We start from the raw sequence: 24678 nt of genomic DNA, 5'->3' as shown, positions 1-24678 counted from the left end.
TAATGCAGCTTCATTTGGCTCTTCTGGAGTTTTTAATGGTCTTAATCCGATTAAACCCCATAGAGGTCATGCTGCGGGGCAGCACGGGGGAGCGGGTGGGTGGAAGGGGCAGACCTGTGCGGGGGTACAAGGAGTTTTAGCTCTACAGGGCAGCGTTGGGGATGGAGGCAGCAGCGCTATGGGAGGGCATTTGCTAGAACTGGGGCAGCCTGGGGGGCGGGCGGGGGGACATTTGGCATGAGGCTGGAGGGAGGCAGCCGCTGGGGAAGTTTGGGGGCTAGAGGAGATGGGTGACCCTACTGGGCCGGGGTGAGATCAGCAGGGGGCAGAGAGGCCTTGTGGGGCTGCCGGAGGGCAGAGCGGGCCAGCTCTGAGGGGGCACCTCGCGGGCAGAAAGGGGCTGTTACTAGCGGACTGACAGAGGCGGCGTGAGACTTCCCAGGCTGCAGGCAACCAGTGCTTACCCACCATGCCCCGCGGTTCGGAGAGCGAGGGGGAAAGAGCGGCCCTTTCCCGCGAATTCAGTTCAAAGGAGGGGGAGGGGGAAAGCACCGAGCGGCGAAGCGCACCGACCAACCAAACTCTTCCAGAACCATCTCTGCGTCACGCAGGGGCGGGACTACCGTTGGCCAATCCGTCGGTACGGCGCCATCCTCGGAGCCAATGGGCATGCGAGGGAGGCGGGAGGAGTGTCGGCGTCGGGTTCGGCTGGTCGCCCGTAGGGCTGAGGAGAACGGAGCGGAGGAGACTTAGAGGAGTTGGAGCTCGGTGCTTCCCCTCCCCCGTCCTTACCCCGCCCGCCCCAGCCGCCCCCCTCCCTCCTCGCTCGGTCTCCGGTCCGCCGGTGCCCGCTCTGGGGTGAGGCCCATGGCTCCTCAGAAGCACGGTGGAGGCGCGGGGCCCAGCTCGGGCTCCGCTGGCGGTGCCGCCGGAGGCGGCGGTGGAGGAGGAGGAGGAGGAGGCGGCGGCGGGGGGTTCGGGGGCTCCGCGGCTGCCGCGGCTCCGGGCGGTAAATCCGGTGGCGTTCCCGGAGGCGGCGGCGGCGGAGGAAGCGGTTACTCGGGGGGCTCCTCGGCCTCCTCGGCTGCTGCTGCGGCGGCTGCAGCGCTGCCCCCTGTGAAGAAGCCGAAGATGGAGCAGATCCAGGCCGACCACGAGCTCTTCCTGCAGGCCTTCGAGAGTGAGCACCGGGAGCGGCCGCAGGAAGGGAGAGGGAGGGGCTGGGGGGAAGGGGAGGCTCTGGGGGTGCGCACAGGCGAGAACGGGGCGCAGGGAGGCGGGTAAAGGGCGATGTCGGGGGGAAGGAAACGAGATCACGCCGTGGGGTAGGGCGTGGGGCGGGAGGTGAGCTCGGGGCCGGACTTCCCGGAGGGAGGAAGGTCTGGGGGCTAGAGAGGTTCGTCGCATGGAGCGGAAGCGGGGATCGGGGGTGGCCGGGGTGCGGGTAAGCCCGAAGTGGCAGGCGCTTCGTTCAGATTCGGGGCCCCTTTCGGGGGACGGCGCATTTGTACCCGTCCTCTACTGAAGCGCTTTCCTGGCGTTGCCTTTGGCCTCTGGGAAATGGTTGAAATGGGAAGATTTCAAAGGTGATTTTATGTTCCCTCTTACCCAGCCCGAGTACGCTTCTTGGGCGGGAGGGAGGGGGTATTTGCGCCCCTTCGGTTATTGCTCCTTTTTGGTGATTTTTGCGTCTCAGGCTGTTAAGGAAAGACTGTGAGCCTCAGTTAACTTAATTTTGCTCTTCTGTGCAAAAGAGAATTATACTGGGTTATTTTAAGTTTGAAATTTAAGTCGCCGCCCTCCCTCTCTCACCCCCCCCACCCCCACCCCCCCACGGTGGTTCCAGGTAGGCAGAGAGTCACTTTGGATGCAGGATACAGTTCCTCACAGAAGCTTGGTCCGAATACCCAGGATAATAATTAACTTTTGCATTGTGTCCTAGTATCCCAAGCCCAGCAATCTACATGGTGTGAAGAAAAATTAAAATATTAAATCCAGAGATGGTTTTGGGATGAGCTTGTCACCACTGCAGTTATTTGTAATACATAGTAGTTAGCATTTTAATGTTTTTTGTGGGGAGTCTTGAGATCATTGACTAAAAATTCTTTACAACTGCTAATCAACCCCATCAATGAAGACGGAGGGAATGTAAATACTGCATTAGGTCAAGTGATGTAGGGAGGATTAAGTGACTTGCTCAGAATCACAAGTGATCCCTGGCAGGACTCAGAATATAACCCAGAATACTTGAGCCTAGTCCCTGCTCTAACTACTTGAGAAGATGGCTTTAAATTTGGGCATGTAATGAGTAGAAATAAGTAGTACTGTATAAGGTATACTAGAATGTCTACTTGTGAATTCAGTTTTATAGCACTAATGTGAAAATGATACAGTAAAGAAATACTATTATTATTAGGATTTGTGTATAACCTAGCAGTTGTGTATGTCATGAAAACTTGTGTGGATTTTCTTTTTGAAGGTAATTGAAGAGGATAACTTATTTTTCATTTTGACTTGACAGTATGATAGGATTGTGGAATATATGTGGTTTAATAGATATTCTTGGGAAAGTGTCTAATAAAGTATTGCTATAATGTGTGTTTTTTCATTCTTCACTCATTCCTCTCGGAAGTCAGAGTTTAAATTCAAGAAGTCATAGTCTGTTTTTAAATGAAATATTAAATCTTTGAGACAGCACTTGGTTTTCTTGTGTCTTTCTACGTGGTAGTTATTTTTTACTTTTGGGTTGCTAAGGTGTTAAAGATTCTCTTAAACGAATGAAGACCATAAAACATCTTTATTTTCTATGATATATCCGTAATCTTTTTTCTTCTGTTCTGTTTTTTAACTTGGTCCTAAGCATAGTAAAACCTTTATTTTTATCACCGTTTATAATTAACACAAAGTGAAATCTTTCAGTTTCTCAGTTGGGCTGTGCAGAATTCAGGACTGAGATTACTTAAGGTTTTATGTGGAACTGATTTTTAAAATAAAGTACTTATAAGTAAAACTGAATTACATTTGTGAAAATAAATGATCAGAATACTTTCTGTAGTGCACCGTCCTTCTTGTTCATTTGCTATTTTCAAAATTCATTAAATCACAATATAATTGCCAGTCACTAGAACAAATTAGGTGTGTCAGGAATATAAAAATAAGCAGCTAAATCTTATATTAAAATATTGAGATGGCTGGCTCCCTTACTTTTAAAAATAATCTTGTGGGGGACACAGTGGGAAATATGAGTTGTATAGGAATTTTCCGCTCATTTCACGCACTCCAGTTTGCTCCGTATTTCCCCATTTGTGTTAAACTGAAATAAGAATATTCACCAATTTAAGTGGCTTATACCTGTTTATCTTAAACTGATTCTTAATTGACTTAACCTAAACTGAAAGAAGAGTTCTTTGTGTAGCCTCCTGAGTTGGTTTAAAATGACACCTGTAGTTTGACCGGTGTATCTTCTCATGTAGATAAGGCCTAGTTACTAGACTGGTGGCTACCAGTCATTATATCAAAAAGAAGTTAGTATCCAGCATGATTATAGAGTAATAGACCATAGACCCACTGTCACCAATCAGTGCTAAGTTATGGTAAAGACAACTTGCTGTTGAAATGGTGGTTAATTTACTAAAGTTAACGTTTTCCTATCCTGTGAGCTTTCTGACATTTCTGTCCTGGCCTAAAACCATTTATATCAAGCATTTTTGTACATGTGTAAGTTTCATAGGTCATTATGATTGCCACTCTGCATTAAGATACTCTTTTGGCATGTAATTATTCACAAGTGATGTCTTCGTGCTTCACAGCAAAGTAAAACAATCTCAAGTTGTCTGATACATTAATAGCAGACTAAGCTATATATCAGACATTATAGATTGGGCAGGGAGAAAACTTGCTTAGTGTTAAAGAATGCTTTGGGATTACTTTAATAATTATCAGTTTTCTGCCTCTGCTCACCTTCTAAAGGCTCTAAGGTGCAACAGGGACTACATCTTTTCATGAAAAATCAAAGGTAGATCAGAGTTCCAATAGTTGATATATGCTATAGTGTAGTAGAGTAAATAAAATTTTGATCATGTTACAGATAATAAGTGGATACTTAAACTGCTGTTAATCTGAATTATGATTTATACATCCCAGTTGTCACATAGGTTTCACTTAATGTATGTTTAACTTTAACAGCACCTATTAAAAACTATTTAGAATTGTCTGTATATTTTCTTGTAAGCTTAGTTTTTTTTGTGGGGTATAAGATGCACCAGATAATGTCTATTTCTTTCCTATAGAACCAACACAGATATATAGATTTCTACGTACCCGGAATCTCATAGCAGTAAGTAATTGTTGATCTTAGTCTATTTCTTCACTTTGAATTTGTAGGAATCTCCAACTTAAGCATTTTAATTATTTTTCCATTTCTTTGCAGCCAATATTTTTGCACAGAACTCTCACGTACATGTCCCACAGAAACTCCCGAACAAATATCAAAAGGTAATTTTATTCTGTTCGAAAGCTATTCCTAATATTTGAATGTTAACTGATTATTCTCTCCCATTGCTCCATTTCTATTTTGCACTGTAAATCAGTCTTTTCAGATGTAGTGTGAGGCATTAGGTATTCTTGAAGTTGTTATAAGATTCACACCAACTCAGTTTTGAAATACAGTTTGCAAGGGAAAAGTGCATGTTTATAAACTGAATTGTTTTTGTAATGATGAACCTCATCCTGCCAACAGTTCAGCACATGCTTAACTTTATGCATGGGAATATTCCCATTGTCTTCATTAGGAATACTTAAATATGCAAGTTAAGCATGTGCGGGATCTGGGCCTAAATTCTCAATAAAGTTGTTGGCAGTAACCTTTGACAAGAGATAGATGGATGAAGGCCCAATTTCCAAGGTTCTAAAACCAATTATGCTTTATTGCTTGACTCTTATCTAAGTTCTGACTTAGATAATCAATGTATATTTTTCTAAAGAACACTGCCAGGTTAGCTAAATGAGCATGTTGGGAATTCTGCTTAAGCTACTTATGTAGGAAACTAAATCAGCGTTACTTTTCTGTAATTGTTTTGAAAGCTGTTTAGTGCAACAGTCAGTTAAAAGTAATGCTCTAGCTTTATTGTTAAGATTCTTTTTAAATATAAAGGCTTTAGAACCATATCTTTTCTTTAAAATGGTTACATTGAGTTGCATATGATTCAATACTGGGTTTCTGTTTTTAACATATGGCAAACTAATAGCTCCTCTTGGTAAAGGATATCTGCAGTTCTATAGTTGAAGACTGAAGTCCTTAGAGTTCTCTGGATGAAAGGCACAAAATGTTTGGTGGTTATAATTATTATTTCCTTAGTCAAACAGCAAATCATTCACTATTCTATTGATAGTTAGCAGCCAAAAATTTTACTGGTTAATCCATTAATATATTATAATAAAGTTTGAATTGCTTGAAAAAAGTATTAGTGTGGAATGGAACATTAGTAATGGTGGGTATTTACAGAATAGTTATAAAACATAAGAATGGCCATACTGGGTCAGACCAAAGGTCCATCTAACCCAGTATCCAGTCTTCCGACAGTGGCCAATGCCAGGTGCCCCAGAGGGAATGAACAGAACAGGTAATCATCAAGTGATCCATCCCCTGTTGCCCATTCCCACCTTCTGGCAAACAGAGGCTAGGGACACCATCCCTGTCCATCCTGGTTAATAGCCATTGATGGGCTTATCCTCCATGAACTTATCTAGTTTTTTTTGAACGCTGTTATAGTCTTGGCTTTCACAACATCCTCTGGCAAGGAGTTCCACTGTGCATTGTTGAAAAAAATACTTCCTTTTGTTTGTTTTAAACCCACTGCCTATTAATTTCATTTGGTGACCCCTAGCTCTTGTGTTATGAGGAGTAAATAACACTTCCTTATTTACTTCCTCCACACCATGCATGATTTTATAGATCTCTATCATATCCCCCCTTAGTCGTCTCTTTTCCAAGCTGAAAAGTCTGAGTCTTATTAATCTCTCCTCATGTGGAAGCCATTCCATACTGCTAATACTGTTTGTCGTTTTCTGAACCTTTTCCAATTCCAGTATATCTTTTTGAGATGGGACGACCCCATCTGCATGCGGTATTCCAAATGTGGGTGTACAATGGATTTATATAGAGGCAATATGATACTTTCTGTCTTACTATGTATCCCTTCATGATTCCTAACATTGTTCGCTTTTTTAACTGCTGCTTCACATTGAGTGGATGTTGTGTAGGCAGTAAATAAAATTGGCAACCAGTGAGGACAGACTTGTATTTGATCCAACAAAAAATATAAAGTGCAAATTCTGTGAGTAGGCTGTATTCCACATTCTCTTATTTTGTTTTAGTTGTTAATCAGCATTTAATGTAATTTCCTTGCCCTTGAGGATTGTAGGGGTCATTTCCACTTATTGCCAGTGAATGGAAGATAATTTGTTTTTTGTTTTTTTTAAAAATCTGCACCTACAACCTGTTCTTCCTTCTTAAAAGGAAGTTATTGACTCCCAATAGGGGATCAGCTGAAAGCATGTTCTGACTTCCTGTCATGAGTTAACTTACAGCTACTTTTTTTAAAATTTCTCATGACAGTTACTACAGTGGTTTGGATAGTTTATCTTGACTCTCCCCCTTAATTGTTCGAATTGGCACAAAGCCAGACTTAAGAAATGATGTTCACTGTTTCTTCAGACTGCTTTGGGCCTAGGGGGCTAGCTCATAGTTTCAAACTGCCGTTCTCCTTTTCCAGCAAGTTCTCCAATGGCTATTTAAGCAACCTGTCCTGTACCAAAGACTGCCATGTCTCAGCCTAAATCGTATCGGTATCTAATGGATATACCAAGCAAACTATACCATATGCAAGAACAGATTTGTGTTGTGAAAATTATCACGTTTTCATTCTGGATAGTTAAATGTCTCCCCTCCATTACCTGAAACTTGTTTGGTTTTTTTCAGATGCCTCTTGTTTGTTGCCAAGCAACCACAAGTGATGTTTTGCATGTACATTAAGCATTATTTGCTGCTGTCTTCCATAATAGGAAATTTCTCTTTCCTCAGCTGGATAAGTAATGCCCAGATTCTCTATTTGAAAAAATATTTCTTTACTAACCTTAATTAATGGGTAAAGTATATCATCTTTTCAAATCTAGAAATCTACTTTGACAGCTGTTGTTTCCATATGTAGTGAATAGGTTAGTGGCCATTTCATTTATAATAACTAAAAGTTCAGGTTTTCTGAAAGTAATCTGCTCCATTGAAATCAAGTCAGTAATTAGATGTAGGAAAAATGGAGAAGCAAAGCTGTTTAATACTCTTTACTTTGTAAAGAAAACAAATGTAATACAACAGTTGAAGTAGATTTACACAGTATTTCTGAATATTCAAGGGAAATGTTTTTTCAGCTAAACTGCTAAATCCACAAATGCATTTCCCCCCAAATCTTGCTGATGGGTCTCTTGTTAGACCTGATCTAAACTTAAACTTTTGCCAGCATAGCAGTGTGTGTCAGGAGTGGTGACTTTTTTCCCCTTTCCTGACCAACATAGCTATGCTGGCAAAAGCCCTCGTGTACATGCACTTTATATCAGCAAAAAAGTCCTTTTGCCAGTATAGCTTACTCCATTCAAAGAACTGGTTTAAAAGAACTCTCTTGATGGTATAAACGGCATCTCCAATGCGAGAATTGCTGGTATACCTTTGCCAGTATATCTGTACTGGCAAACATGTAGGCCGGACCCTAATTGCCACTGTTTATTCAACAGGAATCTGTACAACCAATTAAGCTCTTACTAAGAGCTTTATGTACTACCTACTCAGTACATCAGACACTGATTGCAGGGAGCAAGAAGCTTGAAAGGATTTTTTTTATGAATGGGGGGAGTGGAAAATCTCATTGACTGAGGCTTCTTTGTGGGGAATTTGTACACAGCTTGAGCATGATGAAAATTTTGGTGGATTCATTAGTTCTTGAGAAATGGTACTTATGGAAAAGCTATCTCATGACCCATTTCTTTTAGCTATTATAAGTCACAATGCATATATAGTAAATACTTAATTTTCTCAAGTGATTTTTTTTTTTAATGCATAGCAATTTTTTTTATTTAAAAAGCCTATTAATTGCTCTGGGTATTTACAATAATATATAATTGTTATCAATATAAAGCAACATCTGCAACTGTATATGATATATTTACATACCACAATAATAATAATCTCCACTCTCAATATCCCTGGTCTCTCAAATATCTCAAAAAATGCCAGACAAATTGTAACTAAATCACTTACACTGTAGGTTATTCAGGAGGAGAGAAACTCATGTCAGAAATGAAGTTTTCAGTAAAGCTTTGCTTTGATGTAATTTTGCATTTTATTTTGTGTTTTTTTAATCTCTTTTGAACTGTAACATTTTCATCCTAGTCTTATTACAGTGTCAGATACAAATTTTATTCTGTGCTTGTAATCCAGAAAAAAATATTTTGGTGGGTTTTTTGACAGACCTGACTTTCCCTGTTTGCCCAGGCAGTAGTTTACACAGTGAGCATGAATTTTTCTAGTTTTCAAACTATTTTCAAGTTTGTGGTGAGTGTTAAAAATTTGCCTTTGAAAAAAATGTACCCAAAAACTCATACTGTTATTGCATATCTTTATATTGAGGATAAATTGGTATTTCATTAAATACGTATTTTGTGATGATGTATTTAGTGCAGAAGCGTGACCAGGTTGGTAAGATAAGTGGACTAAGTCAGTTTTGGTTAGCAATTCTTATTGTGAAAATGTTAATATTAAAGATGTTTGGAGAAACTTGTGCTTTAATATTGAGGCACCCTACTGTTTTGATTCTTATTACCTTGTTAAATGTGTGCTGCTTGACTGGGGGGAGACACTTAAGATACTGTATTGCAAGCATCAGTAAATGGTGGTGCACTGAAAATCTTGCATATTATGACAAAATCATTGTAATGGCAATGTGACATATTTAGTCTTCAAATATTTCAGCTGTGATTATCATATTATGTAACGTCCAACATAGACATAAATCTAGTTATTCTCTTCTCTCACTTTCCTTTTATGAAAGTCTCCCATGACTCTAATCATTGTCTTTGTCTATCTCTGGACCTCTTCTGTTTTTTGCCATCTCTTTGACAGGGTGACCAGAACAGTACTTAAAGTGAAGTTATATCATCGATATTATAGCAATATATGCATATGGCATATTTCAAAGTTATGTTCTACCGCATTTTTTAAGCATCGTGATGTTTTGTTTTTTGCCTATCTCTGTGTATTGAGTAGATACTTTTTTCTGAGTTCTATGGTTTAAAATCTAACAGTGTGTTAAGAGTTCAGATAATTTTAAATATGCACTACGTTGCATTTGTCAACATTGAATTTCATTTATCATATTGCCCCTTCACCAGCTTTGTTGCGTCCCTCGGAATTACCAGTGTTTTCTCTTGCGTTGACTAATGTACTTTTGTCATATGCAAATGTTGCTACTTCACTCTTTCAGTTTTTCCCCATCTTTAATAAATATGTTAAACATCAGTCCTAGTACAGCTACCTGGGGCATCTCATTATTAACCTTCTGATGATATGAAAATTGATCATTTATTCCTTCCCTTTCACTTAGCCATTTTCTAACCAATGACATAACTTTGTTCTTGAGCCATGATTGCTAAAGCTTTGTCTAGGCTGAGGAATAGCCCTCATTCAACAATTGGTATTGGCTTGTACCAGTGTAGACAAGGGCATGTCAAGGTTTTCACTGCTTGAAATCTCAATTACAAGTAGGGGTAAACCTTGATTGTACGCAAACCCTGCATGCCCTTGTCCACATTTGGGTTAGTAATGGTGCTGCTTCACTGATTGCCAAACAGGGACTATTTCCAAGTGTAGTCAAGGCCTTAGTTTACTTAATAGATTCTGTCAAAGGCTTCTTGGAAGTTGAAATAAATGTATTGATTCTCCTTATCCAGTATTTTGTTGATATGCTAAAAAAGTTCTAGTATACTGGAGAGAGATAATTTTCATTTACGGTAGTTATGCTAGTTTGTTCTTATGTTTATCTAGGTGTTTAGTAATTTAATTTTTTTTATTACTGCTCTGTCTGGTATGATGTAAGGCTCACTGGATTGTAATTCCAGATAATCCCTAGGACTATTCTAAAGATTCTCCAGAATAGTAGCTGATTTTAATTATTACAAGTTAAGGTATGCTTAAGTAACACACATGCCAAATCTGATTACTTTTAATTTCTTCACTCTTGGTTTCAGGATTGTGGGTTTTGTTTTTTTTAACTAATTCCTCTTTAAAAAAACAAAAAACAAAAAAAAAACCCCTCTCTTCCCCCAAAGCTTAATATATCCATGCTAGTTTTGATAATCCCTCACCTGAGAATGTGGTGACTATTATTTAGTAAGTATAGTTGAAGCACTGTTGAAAAAAGTTGCTTTTGTTACTGAGCCTCAGTTTGAGTGGAACATCTCCTGTTCCATGGTCTAGAATTAATTATTCCAAAAAAGTAGTGGTTTGCTTTTCTACCCAATGTCAGCAGCATATGAGAGAGTCAGTTTGTATGTGGAGAGTTGCATGACCTATATTATCACTTTGTTGTGGGTTTGCTAGTAACGTGAATCTATTTTTAGCTAAACAATCACTCAAATAAGTGAGCAGTTTAACATAAATCAAAGCATGAGCCGCTGAAATTTTTTACAAGCTGGAACTTCATATAAAGTTTTAAATAGCTTTATTTTTGGCAGTATTTTAATAAATATGACACTGCCAGTGTAGAGCTCCTTAATAAATTAAATTTGTAAATGTTTCAGAAAGGCAACTGGAGAAAGAAAGGAAGTAAGAGATGAGAAATTTGCAGTGGAGTAGGATAAACAACTACTCTGAAGTTTAATAAAAGTTGTATATTGAGATTATAGTATTAAACCATACTTGCAAGTTATCAAAATAAAAATTATGGACGTGAAGGCAACTTTCAGGGAATTCATACACTTGTTAGTATCGTAAATATTGCGTTGGTCCAGTGGTTGGTACATTTTGAAATGGCAGGCTTTTATTTTTTAAATGCTATTTGAATGTCAGTAAGACTTGAATAAACTAGTTACAGTTCAGTTAAGAATCAAAATAACAGTTTGATAAGCTGCCAAGTCACACTTACCTTTTAATTAATGTTTTGGTCTCCCTTCTTCACATTAGGTTTTAAATAAACATCTAAATTAATATTGGTGACTTTTAGTCAGTGAAATGTCAGCAAAACAAGACTACCAGTAATACAAGTATTGCCTTTTCTAAATCTAAATGTGGAAAATCTTGCTGGTGTAAGGTTAAATACATTGGTGTAACCTGTAGAATTGAAGGGAATATTTTTTGTGACTTTGGGGATGAGGATTCAATCAGTTTACACACCAATCTTTTTTATAAAGGCATCTCTATTGTGCATCAGTTTAGAGCTAGAAAGTGCTCATTTAACTGCTTTAAAATGACTTTCTGGTTTTATACCCTGATCTCTTGTTGCTTAGGCCTTATTTATGTTTTGCCATAAATATCCCACTGTTGATAACCATTAGGTAAGCTTCTTTGGTGGTAGCAATGGAAGGGCAGGAGTGCAGCCATACCAATAAGATCTACTTGGAGCTTTAACTATTGTGCCATGTAGACTTGTTCTGAACAGTTACACAACTTGGGAGTTCATATGGTATCTGGGAGCCCTGTCTGGACTGTTGTTTCGACCATTGTTGTTGCTGGAGGAAACTTCTGGCAAAAAACCCCCAAACTTAGTGTAGACAAACCTTTCTTGTTCACTGCCTGTTGTATGGTAAGAGACCATGTCCTGGGAAGAAAAACATTCCCTGTGGTCAGTGTTCTTTTCTTCTCCATCTGTCTTGCTTAGACTAGGAAGAGAAATGCAAAGCGGGGCTGCACTTGCTGTTAGTGAGTGGATAAGTGCATTTATCCTGAGAGTCTGGTACTAGTCAATCTAAAGAACCTGGCTGGAATCCAGGATGGAACTTTAGTCTTTCTATTAAAGAGAATTGGAAGACTAATTCTGAAAAATTTTGAATAACCTCTGCCTAGGAATGTTGTTTACAGCTTAATTCCCATTGCTGAATACTGTATCATATAAGATAGAAAGGATGAATAGGTTGATGTTAATACCTTACAGGGGAAAAAATGTAATGTGATTATTCCTTAAGATGTAAACTCATTTTCCTCTGAAAAATATTCCTATAACTGGTCTGTTAGTAAATGTCACCTTTGCATTATGTTCAGAATTCAACTTGTTGAGGAAAGAAATAATCTTTCAAGAATTAAATATAAATAGACCTGCTTCTGCCACATAGTAACCACATTTCTAATCCTTGTATATCGTTAATTTGGGACAACCTGAGAGCAAATTTGTATGTTGATAGTTGGCATGGCAGTCAGTGTAAGGAGGTTGATTTTTTTTCTAAACAATATTAAATGTCATCTTTAGTCAAACATATTTGTACCAAAGTTTGAGTGGACCCCTATCTAGCTGTCTTGCTGATATTGAAGAGTGTTTTAATATTAAATTGTGTTGCTCTACAAAATTCTATAATTTTAATTTCTGATAGTTTAGTAATTAGTCCTGTGATTATGATACTGAGGTCCAGCTTTTCAAGCAGCTGTCTTTGACTTCTCGGGCCTCTTCTTAGGAGGGAGAAGTTAGAACAGCAGGTTAAACCAATATTTGAAGAAACTGATATGTATACTGAAATTTGTTTAATATAATCAGAATTTTTATTTCAGTTAATATTGTACATAAAGGAAATACCTCTTAAAAATGAAAATTACCTACTATTCATGCATTTTATTTTTCCACAGGAAAACGTTCAAAGTAGATGACATGTTATCAAAAGTAGAGAAAATGAAGGGAGAGCAAGAGTCTCACAGGTATTACCTGCTCATATTTTTATCAATAAATCATGTATGGCTGTCAATGAGGGAACAGGATAAAAGGGAGTGATTATTACAGGGTGCAGTACCTGCCACATGAGTGTAGTGTAGCATCCAATTAATATTTGATGTATATGCACTCTAATAGGTTGAGTACTTACAAAATATAAGAGAGAGCATAAAAGACAAGGTTACAAAGGATCTGGCTTTCTGTTGGGCTAGACTTTCCAGTATTTCTACTGTTCATATTTTAAGCACCTTAAGCTTCTTCTTTAGCTTTTAAAAAATAAAAACAAACTTACGCTTAACTGAGTTGCAATGTCAGCAGCTGATCCATGAAAATATATTTAAGCAGTGGAGAAGATTTAGCAAGATTCTGACTGTAATAGTCTCATTTTTCATGTGATTAGTTTTTGTGCTGCTTGCTGCTTTCACAGATTCCTTTATTCCTGGTCTTTATGAAAAGAAATTAAATTTTTCATTGAATGAATTTAACGACTTTTTAAATGTTGAAGTGCCTGTATTTTAGAACTCTGTAATTTACTCTTACAGTGCTCTTAATAAAAGAAAATTAATTTCTAGGACTGTCAAAAAAAAAAAAAAAGTGATCAAAAAAATTAATCGCGCAATCAAACAATAATAGAATGCCATTTATTTAAATATTTGTGGATCTTTTATACATTTTCAAATATATTGATTTCAGTTCCAATACAGAATACAAAGTGCACAGTGGTCACTTTATATTTATTTTTGCTTACAAATATTTGCACTGTAAAAAACAAAGATAGTATTTTTCAAATCCCCCCATTGCAAGTACTGTAGTGTATTGTCTTTATCATGAAAGTTGAATTTACAAATGTAGAATTATATAAAAAACAAAACAAAAAACAAAACTTGAATTCAAAAATAAAACAATGTGAAACTTTAGAGCCTACAGGTCCACTCAGTCCTTGTGCTTGTTCAGCCAATTGCTCAGACAAACAAGTTTGGTTACATTTGCAGGAGATAATGCTGCCCGCTTCTTGTTTACAATGTCACCTGAAAGTGAGAACAGGCTTTCACATGGCACTATTGTAGCCACTGTCACAAGATATTTACCTGCCAGATGCGCTAAAGATTCATCTCCCTTTATGCTTCAACCACCGTTCCAGAGGATGTGCATCCATGCTGATGACAGGTTCTGCTCACTAACAATCTAAAGCAGTACAGACTGATGCATGTTCATTTTCATCATCTGAGTCACATGCCACCAGCAGAAGGTTGATTTTCTTTTTTGGTGGTGTGGATTCTGTAGTTTCTGCATCCGAGTGTTGCTCTTTTAAGACTTTCGAAAGCATGCTCCTCCACACCTTGTCCCCTCAGATTTTGGGAGGCACTTCAGATTCTTAAACCTTGGGTCGAGTGCTGTAGCTATCTTTAGAAATGTCACATTGGTACCTTCTTTACGTTTTGTCAAATCTTCAGTGAAAGTGTTTTTAAAATGAATAATATGTGTTGGGTCATCATCCGAGACTGCCATAACATGAAGCATATGGCAGAATGTGGGTAAAACAGAGCAGGAGACCTACGATGCTCCCCCAAAACAGTTCTGTCACTATTTTAATAATGCATTATTTTTTTAACGAGCATCATGAGCATGGAAGCATGTCCTCTGGAATGGTGGCTGAAGCATGAAGGGATATATGAAAGCTTAGCATATCTGGCACGTAAAGACCTTGCAATGCCGGTTGCAAAAGTGCCATGCGAATGCCTGTTCTCACTTTCAGGTCACATTGTAAATAATAAGCAGGCAGTGTTATGTCCCAAAAGTGTTAAATAAGCTTGTTGGTCTTCGTGATTGGCTGAACTAGAAGTAGGACTGTGTGGACTTGTAAGCACTAAAGTTTGACATTGTTTTGGTTTTGAGTGCAGTTATGTAACAAAAAAAATCTACATTTGTAAGTTGCACTTTCATGATAGAGATTGCATTACAGTACTTGTATGAGGTGAACTGAAAAACACTATTTCTTATTTTTAGAGTGCAAATAGTAATAAAAAATAACGGAGAACTGTACACTTTGTATTCTGTGTTGTAATTGAAATCAATATACTTGACAATGTAGAAAAACATCCAAAAATATTTAATACATTTCAGTTGGTATTTATCGCTTAACAGTGTGATTAAAATGGCAATTATTCGCAATTAATTTTTTTGAGTTAATTGCGTGAGTTAACTGCGATTAATCGACAGCCCTGTTAATTTCATTACCTTTAATGGCCTTTTCTTATTCTATTATGGTGCTTATTGTAGTGAAAGCTGTTCATTAAAGATTGCAAGATTTCCACCATAACCCTCTATTCTCATCTGCTGGGGGAAAAAAACAAACCTCCTTTGGTCTGTGGCTTTCTGGGTTTGATTTGAGCCCACATAGGTGCATTTTTTGAAATTTTATATGCTTCCCTCAGCAGTGCTTGAACTGCTGAAGCAAGTCAGGGTGGGGTGGGGGGGAATACTTCGCTTTAAAGAAGCATTTTAAATGTTTTTTATGCAGAGAAGAAAAGAGGCTGATCTTAAACTGAACATCATATTTGACTATTGCTCAGTGGGAATTATTGCTGTGCATTTGAAAAAAAAAAAGTTATGGTATTAAGCAATGAAATGGGTTTAATGAATGTCTAGCTAAGTTTAGTAAGTTTTGCAGTTTGGCATTGTGGAAATAAGCAAACAGTTGAGTTGAAAATGTGGAGTTATGAAAAGCATACTTGTGTAGATTCATGTAGGTGGAGCTAAAAGTTTCTAAACAGTTAAAGGTTTGAATCTAATTTTTTTGAAAAGCATTTGGATCCTTAGAGCAGTGGTGGGCAATATGTGGCCTGTCAGCGTAATCCGCTGGCGGGCCATGAGACAGTTAGTTTACGTTGACCACCTGAAGGCCCAGCTGCCCGCAGTTCCCAGTGGCCGCAGTTCTCTGTTCCTGGCCAATGGGAGCTGCGGGAAGCAGTGGTTAGCATGTCCCTGTGTCCTGCACCGCTTCCCGCAGCTCCCATTGGCTGGGAACGGTGAACCACGGCCACTGGGAGCTGTGGGCGGCTGTGCCTTCAGGTGGTCAATGTAAACAAACTGTGTCGTGGCCCGCCAGCGGATTACACTGACGGGCCACATGTTGCCCACCACTGCTTTAGAGTATTAGCTTTATTTTATTCCCATTTTGATCTTGTACAGCAGACTTTTAAAATAGAGTAAGGTATGCATCTTCCTGTTCCAATATAAGTATTTGAGATGTCAGCTCTTACTTGGCAAGGTCTCACATCATACTTGGAAAACTTCGAAATTCAACATAGCAAATCTAAAACTTGGAGTGACAAACTTCTGCTTATTTTGACATTGTGATGGTTGTAGAAAAACAGATATTCCGGTAACTAGTATGTTGTCTCCATAAACTGCAAACAGTTATTGACAGATTGGCCAACAGTGGGCCAAAGGTCTCTGAAACATAATTTTATTTTGGTTTTCTATATCCAATTAATAGCTTAATTGAGTTCCAAAGAAGTGTATCTGGACTGACTTTTTATAACAAATTACAGTACAGATCAACTTTAAACAGCTCAGGTATAAAACATTGGAAACTTTAAGAAAATGAAAATGTCTCTTAAATAGCTAAAAATAGTTGCACATCCTATACCTATCTTGAGCAAGTTACTGTAATTTTATAGCTATACTCCTGTTTTTATAAAGCTGCTTTCTGCTGTACTGAAAGACTCTCAAACTCAATCAGTGAAACTGATTGCTTGCAAAGAACTCTCAAATGCAAAAAGTAAACAATTAAAAAATATCTAATCTCTCAATTAGTGTTTTGTGACAGTAGCTGATAAAAGAAATCACACTTCTCTGAAAGTAAGTTGATATCTGTCCCAGTAACTGTCAGCATTTTGGAATGTGCACAATATATATTTCACTTGAATTTGACTTATATAGGTGAAGTGAAAATAAAAATCCCCAAATCAGTAATTTATGCAGACTTGCATTTTAATATAGTTTTTTCTGTTTACTTTCCAGTACCAGATTGGAAGGGTTGGGTTTCCTTTCAGCTGTTAATATTGCATACACCCAACATACGCAATGAACACTACTCCTTTCGCTAAGTATTTGATGCCTCAGTAATTACAGTTGCACTTAATAGTTTCAGTTGCAGACCCCTAAAGATTTTGCTGGTGATTATGCTTTTTGGTTCCAGCAGTATTCTGAGATGGGTGACATTGTGACCATTTTGTACTATTAAGTATTTGGTGCACTATGCTCTAATGAATCAGATTTGTAATATAGGCTTAATAGTTTTATTTGATGGATATCATAAGTACAGAAAATTTCACCATATTCTATCAATCCAAAAATATTAAATCTGTATTTATAAAGCAAATGAATAACATATAAGCAGTTGGTAGAAACTATGATGGGAAGAGACTAAAGCATACATTGTACTTCTGTGGTTTTAGGTGCAATTCCAGTGAATGAATTTCTTCCCTATCCTAAATTAGACATTGAGCTACTGTAGTATTTTAGGAAGGAATATGGTTGAATTTCATTAACCCTGTTTATGAACGTCCACAGTAATTGTTTTGCTATGGGATATGGTGTATCCTGATGAGCAGGTCACATTTAGTTCTTCATGCTGGCTTTATATTCTCCTTTAGTGCAAAACTATTGATGATCAGCTAAAACATTTCTCTAGGTTGTGTTTAATAGTTTATGAAATTTTATGCTTTCTATAAATTATGGAACAGAGCCAGACAATGGAAAGATTGTAATATTCTTAACTAACCAGAACATTAGAGAAGCTTTTTCACAAACTGAGAATCATTCAGGTGTGCTTTTGCACTCTTCTTTATAGGCCTCTGAGGGAAAATATGCTTTGCAAAGTTTTACAAAATATTAGCTGAAAATTGGTTATGAAAGCACATATGCTACATTGAAATCAGCTTATTTTGGGAATTGTGTAAATCAGTAACTAAACAGTTTTATTCACTAATCAAATTAAATTGGTTTTGCTTACAATTGTGTATTGTATAAGTATTGCTTGCTTGAAATAAGCCAGATGGATCTCTGGTTTCCAAGGATTGTTCTGTAACCTTACTGAAGCAAAATATCCAAGTTTAAAATACATTTCTGTTTGTCCTAACACCAAAATGTTTTGCTTTGCTCCCTCTACTAAACTTTCACTTTTAAAAATATAAAATCAATTCCTCATCTTTCTGATGATAATGCAGTCTGGCACTATAACATTCTTTCATTCTGATGTAATATACAAGTCAGTGCAGGCATTGTCTTGTAAATACTAAAGCAATTGGGGTACTTATTAAAACATCAGTAGTTTGAGGATTTCAGGAAATACTTGTCATGCACTGACAAAGCACCCCAAGAAAGTCTGTGTTCTAGGGTCGATTTGATTTTTTTAACTCAAAGCCATTTAAATCACCATTTTTAATCGTAATTTAAATCAAGCAGGAAATCTTGATTTCAATCTATTTTTAATTTTTTTTCAATTTTATTTTTAAACTATTTTTCTAAAGATAGTAACAGTTTAAACATGTTGATTTACAATGAAATTTAGCCTCTACGCTAAATATGGTGGTACTTTTTGCTAACCTGGAGGTCGCACTATATATATATGAAATTATGTAGCATAACATATATTAGATACTTGATTTTTGTTTTTTTATGTTAGAAAATGCTGAATGATGCGTTTCGTATTTACTAGCCTATTTTTTTAACTTGTGATTTGTCAAGCTATACTTGGATGGAAATTAGAATTTAAAATGCAAAAAACTAGCTTTTTAAATTAAAACTACTTCAAGTATACCAGGTGCATAAGAATAAAAATTTACCAAAATATGTTCTGCATTTAAAACTAAGGAAGTATTATCTGTAGTTAGTGAATTGAACTGAATGTTTCTGCGCACCATGTCCTTCAGTATTTTAGGACAAGTAGATGTCATCCTCGTATACCTAGGTTTATTCATACATTGGAGTAGGGAAAACAAGCTTTCCTGCTTTTTCAGCTTCCTGTCCGTTTTTAATTTGAATGAAATAGTCACAGAACTGAACTAGCTGAATAAACTGAAATGAAAAATATATTCTCTCCAACTGTAGAAGAGGCTGCTGCTGATTTTTTTAAATTTATTTTATAAATCAGTTTTTATTTATCCTGCTGGCTTCATAAATGGTTCTAGAGCCTCACAGGCCATATTGGGAGGGGGGAAAAAAACTGAGTGAAGTTATTCAAGATGCCCAACTGCGCCAAATTAAATGTTTTGAATGCTGCTGTGACTTATATGGGACACTATCCAATACGACAATATTTCATCAAATATTATCAATTCTATAGGTAGAGGAATTAAGCACATTCAGATTTTTAGCCTCTGGTCATAGTGACAGCTATTTCCAGAATAATTCCATATTCATTTTTCAACCTTATTCAAATGTATTAAATTACCTCATTCTGAGTTTAGTAAATCCACCTTATCCAAATCTTAAAGCAGTATAATACGAAAAGTAGGATGATCTGTGTAATAAACTACAGTAATATAAAATAAAATACACAGTAATCAAACCATTAACTGCATGTGTTGAAGGGTATATGTGTTTTAAAGGTGGGTCTACTAGTCCCACCTATTAAGGTTGACCATCAGTTGTCATAAGATCCAGTTTTCAGTTGCTAATAATTTTACTTGACTTCAGAATTGTGCCTTTTGCTATCCCATGAAAATAGACCCAAATTTTATCAAGTTATAATAAGCCTTTGAAAAACTGTAGTTCACATATGCTTAGTAGAGACTTCTTGGATTTTAGCAGCTAAATCTCAGAAGATCCCATTCTCAGTGTGCATGCTTGAGCCTCTCACAGCTCCTTGTGCTCACCATACCGCATGTGCCATTGCCACAGTGACTGAGTATACTTCAGTCCAGGGCTACAGGTGAGAAAGCCAGACTTTCTCTGTAATGGCTGCTGCGGGCTGGGGCTGACCAGTGGAACTGTGAGCAGGGAGCCTGTCATGTCACTCAGTTGACCACCTTGCTGGAACCCAGGCAGTGTGGAGGAGGAAGCAGTGTGATTGGAATGCAGAGGGGACAAAAGCCAGACTGGGAAGAAAGAATGGAGTAGATTGTGACAAGGAGTCTGGGGAGGTTTGCGGGAGGGGGAAATGGGAGGCTGAGACTCTTTGGAGGAGGAGGGCTGGGCCTTTGGAGGCAAGGTGACAGAAGAGTGACAGGGAGGTTGGGACTGTTAGCTTTCAACTGCCATAACCATGAGAGGTTTCAGAGTAGCAGCCGTGTTAGTCTGTATCCATGAAAAGAAAAGGAGTACCCACGAAAGCTTATGCTCAAATAAATTTGTTAGTCTCTAAGGTGCCACAAGTACTTCTTTTCTTATAACTATGAGACAATCCTTTCTGTTCCTGCAGTCCCCTGCCTTATACACCACACGCCTTCTAACTTCAACAGATTAAGTAGGGATTCTACAGATAGAAGCCACTCTTTCTATGCAACTCTGATTCATCCCCAGAGCAGGTTCATCCTGTGCACAAATACTGGGGCCTTGTGGGGAAAATATAGTATGTGATATAAGACTATATCATAGTGCACACGCACAGGCAACGCTAATTCTTTCACTTCCTAACTTTTGAGTGCTTGACATTTCTATCGGAATGTTCTTTTAGCATAGATTTTGTATGTAGTATATTACAAAATACACCCTCAAACCCTTGTCTTCAGGCACTGAGTATTCATTAAGGTAGTGGTCAAACGCTCTGCCTTCTGAAAATGCTGATCCACACCGGGGTACCTTTCTATATGCAAAGAAGTTTGTCTTAAAATTTGCATCCAATTGCTATATTTAATATATGAAGCTCTGGAAATTACTAAGTGGCTAGGAGACAGTTTATTCACTTAATGATTATAGATCTGATTCTGGTTATAGACTGATTCTGAGGGATAATGTACTGAATAATCTGTGATTTTTGAGGCGAAAATACCTATTTATTCTAACTTTTTTTTCCTGTTTAGCTTGTCTGCCCATCTGCAACTCACATTTACTGGTTTCTTCCATAAAAATGGTATGTCTGTTAAAATTCATTATACTACATTATAATGTGTAATAAACCTCTTAAACGTTCAGTATCAGGGAATAGACTTGAGCTGAATAGATTTGCCATATATTACAATCCCAGATGTTTGTACAGTGTATTTTTTTAATTGCTTTGAGCTCGACTATCCCACTAGCACAACACTTATATATTTTTCCTTTTTACAATAGAAAAATGCGTACCTTCTCATATGTACTTTAGATAAGTGCTTTGTGACATTAATACTAAGCAATAAAATGTTGCAAACTTTCACTCAGTACATGCAGATTCTGTTAAAAGCTTAGAGTCTTTGTCGTGCTTTTAAACAGTTAATAGATAAAAGTTGAGTTGAGTTGTTCTCTTCAAGCAAGTATCCATATGGAATTCTTCTGGTTTTCTTGGGAATTTGAAGTGGAACAAAAAAAAATTCAAGTAATGCTAAATTCCTATTTTGAGGTTCCACAAAGTTGAAAGAATATTTTCATTGATATAAAATATAGACCAGAAATGAAACTGAAAATGCCATACCTAGATCTTTAAAGATGAACTGAAATAATCTTGTATTTTGCTAATGATTTACGGTTGTAAATATCTGTATGTATATATGCAGCCGTAACTTCACAATAAGTTAATAGAATTCTTGAACTACTAAGATGTGAGTCCGTGGTTCTTTCTCCTCCAGTTAGAACAGGAAGCTGTGTTCTTTATGGTGCTTTAGATATTGGTAATTTATTAACTCTTACATACCCAAATTCAGTTCTTTGCAGATAAATAAAAGAAAATTACTTTAAAATATTTTATTTTAAAAGATTTATTTCCAACTTTTAAATGAACACATGTATTCTGTTAGTGACCTTTTTTTGTAGTATTCAAAAAATATTCAGCTCACTTAAAGATCTATATTTTTAGTATGGATAATGGTGTCTGCAAACATTTATGCTCTCTGAACATTTTGTATACTTGGTCTGGAAATTGTTCCAAAATACACTTAAATTAAGGTTAGTAGCATCTGGATTTGAAAAACTATTTTGCCAGTGATAAATAGGAATTTTGTTTTGGTGAGTGCGTGTTGCTCCCTTGATCTAGAAATACTTCTGAGTGTTCCTTTTGTGGAATTGAAGAGGAATATCCAAAGAAGAGTGCTGGTCCCACTGCTGCCCTGATTCCATTTGGGAATGCTTATCTTCTGTTTATACCCTCAGGAATTTTTCAACTTGTTGCCTCTACTCTAATGCTTTATCATGGAAGCAACAAGGAGATCAAGGAGCCCATTCCCTGTGGTGAGAACAGAAGTAAAAGAAATCACTGGTTGCTCCCCATGGCCTGGCAGAGGATGGGGGTGGGGGAAACGAATGCATAGTGCTGTAGTCTAGCTTCAGACACCTAATGATCCATTCCTCCCAAATATGGTCTATGGACAACACCTAATGGGAAGCACACTATACACAACTTCAAATAGTTGGTGTATAGAATGGGGATGCCTGGGTGCTCTCTGTGGGCCCTGCTGACAGACCATGTCTTTTAATTTAATTTCTGGCTTAGACTCCCTGTGTTAGTAGGTTTGAGCAGATTTTTCAAGATGTTAGCATAATTGCTGTAAATCATTCTGTGACTGTTGGTAATGTGGCTGCGCTGTTTAACTATGAAATCCTCATACGTTGGTGCTGCTCTTTCAGTAGAGAAATATGCATAGTGAAAACAATATGATTGCATGTTCATCCTAAAGAACTTCTCTCATGAGCAGTAGTGAATACTAAATATAGAAAGTTTTGTGACAGACTAGCCATTGATATGCTTTTTTGGTGTGATAGTAAAAATGATTCCAAAAGCTTTCAGAATAATGCTAACTATTTTTTATTTTGCAAATTAAACACAGCTATAGTTTTTTGTATATCTGCTGGTCGGTATTCTTTGATAGGAATGTTTTTCTGTGAACATTTGTATTCTTGCGTGAACAGGATTAATTTTCAAATTAACAGTGAAAAATTCTCTTAAAACTAAAGCATGTAAATCCATTACAATTCTTAAGATTGCTAATGCCCCTGTAAGTAATTAAAATTTGCAGGTGAGCTACCAAAATTGTTACTAAATTAAAAACAGATCATGCTTGTTCAGTGTGAATATAATGCCAGTAGGAAGGTTAGTTAGGAGACACAGGGCATGGTCTCTAGTATGCTGACAACTCTTTGATGTCTCATCTGATCTGATAGGTGTAATTGAACATTTTACTTGGTGTCTGAGATTTTGGCTTTGGATGAGGACTAGATGGTTTAAGCTTAACACAGATAAGACTGGGTGTTTCCTGAGGTAATAGGGTGGGGGTGGCAACTAGAAGAAATGGCAGATTATGAAAGTCCTTTGATTGTGAAACTGAGTAACAAACTGGATATACCTCTGCAATTTTAAGTATTAGCATCTAGCTGTCACTGATAGTTCAAGGTAGCAGCTTTGACCAAGACTGCCTGTTAAATCTCTGCTGGTCAAGAGCAAAACCTCTTTTTTGGATGTAGACCTTTCTACAATGATCTGCGTTTGTTGTCATCACACTGTTGTGATGTTCTCTGGGGATGCATCTTAACTCTTTAGAAACGAAGTTAGTGAAGAATATGGTTGTCCAGTTCAGTGGTGCAACATGCAGAAAGCGCATTGTAAGACCATCTGTTTCACTGCTTTTCATGAAGCCATGGTGTGAAATATATGTATTTTTTTATAGTAGGTGCTTTGGGCAGTTTTTATTTTGGTTGGAGTAAGCTTGGATGGATAAATTACTGTTTGGGATTTTTTAAAAATCTTTTAGTTTCTATTCATATTTACACAAGCACCTAGAGCCATGAATAGTGCTCTGAAATACATTTGCAGAAATAGAAATATTCAGATGAGTAAGGAAGAAAAGAACTGGACTGCAGGAATGTTGCCAGTTAATTTAATAAGGATTTGATATAATGTAGAGGTTAATTTACTTAATAAGCAGCAGATCAGTAAAGTAAACTAGTTCCCACTACACTCAAATTGTCTGAAATAGTTCTTTTACTTTGTGATGGTTCTAAATTTCAGTTTTAAGAGGACAAAGTTAGATCTGAAGAAATCTGTTGAGTGCTGGACTGGTCAGTCTGTTGCCAGAGACTGAATTTGTTCTCCACAAATTATCTTAAGTTCACATGATGAGGCCTTTATTTACACTGTAAATGTGTTTTAATGCAGATTTTTATTGGCATTGATGATCATACTACTGGTAGTAGCCATCTTGAACATTACATCAATTGGAAAATCTGTAGCACAGGGATTGTAAAATTATTTATTTTAAACTGCATTTTTTTTCAGTTCTCTCGTTGGTCTCTGACACTCTGCTTGGGGTTGAAAGTTGTGATTTCTAACTGATGGCATTTGGGTCCTTGGCAATGATGCAAAGTAAATTGTAGATTTGGGAGGAGTAAATAAGAATTTTTTATGGGAAATAATTTAGGTCACTCACCTGAAACTGGAGTTTTCTGGCTTTTCTTAACAAATCCACATTCACCCTTTTTTTCCTGTTGCTTCAGAAGCTTGTGGTTGGTGAATGTTCTACTCTGCCTCTGGGCTGTACTATGAACCTGTACAGTACCCTCAATTACAATTTTTATTATAGCAGTA

At 37.4% G+C, this 24678-nt stretch overlaps 1 protein-coding gene across 2 annotated transcripts in view; it reads left to right on the top strand.

Moving 5' to 3' along the window:
* The first annotated feature begins 724 nt into the window (after positions 1–724).
* SUZ12 (SUZ12 polycomb repressive complex 2 subunit) overlaps positions 725–24678 on the top strand; it is a 51159-nt gene continuing 27205 nt past the window's right edge. Inside the window, exons 1-5 of one of the 2 annotated variants that reach the window (XM_007055114.4) lie at positions 726–1180; positions 4290–4336; positions 4430–4494; positions 12878–12946; positions 20990–21039. In XM_007055114.4, coding sequence (XP_007055176.2) covers positions 868–1180; positions 4290–4336; positions 4430–4494; positions 12878–12946; positions 20990–21039 — 544 coding nt within the window. In that variant the 5' untranslated portion in view covers positions 726–867. Of the gene's footprint in view, positions 1181–4289; positions 4337–4429; positions 4495–12877; positions 12947–20989; positions 21040–24678 lie in introns of both variants that reach the window. The other variant, XM_037913784.2, reaches the window with a different exon arrangement.

The sequence above is a fragment of the Chelonia mydas genome, chromosome 14 (genome assembly GCF_015237465.2).
Source record: "Chelonia mydas isolate rCheMyd1 chromosome 14, rCheMyd1.pri.v2, whole genome shotgun sequence".
In the NCBI taxonomy this organism is placed as follows: Eukaryota; Metazoa; Chordata; order Testudines; family Cheloniidae; genus Chelonia; species Chelonia mydas.
This window is presented reverse-complemented; position numbering and strand designations above follow the sequence as displayed.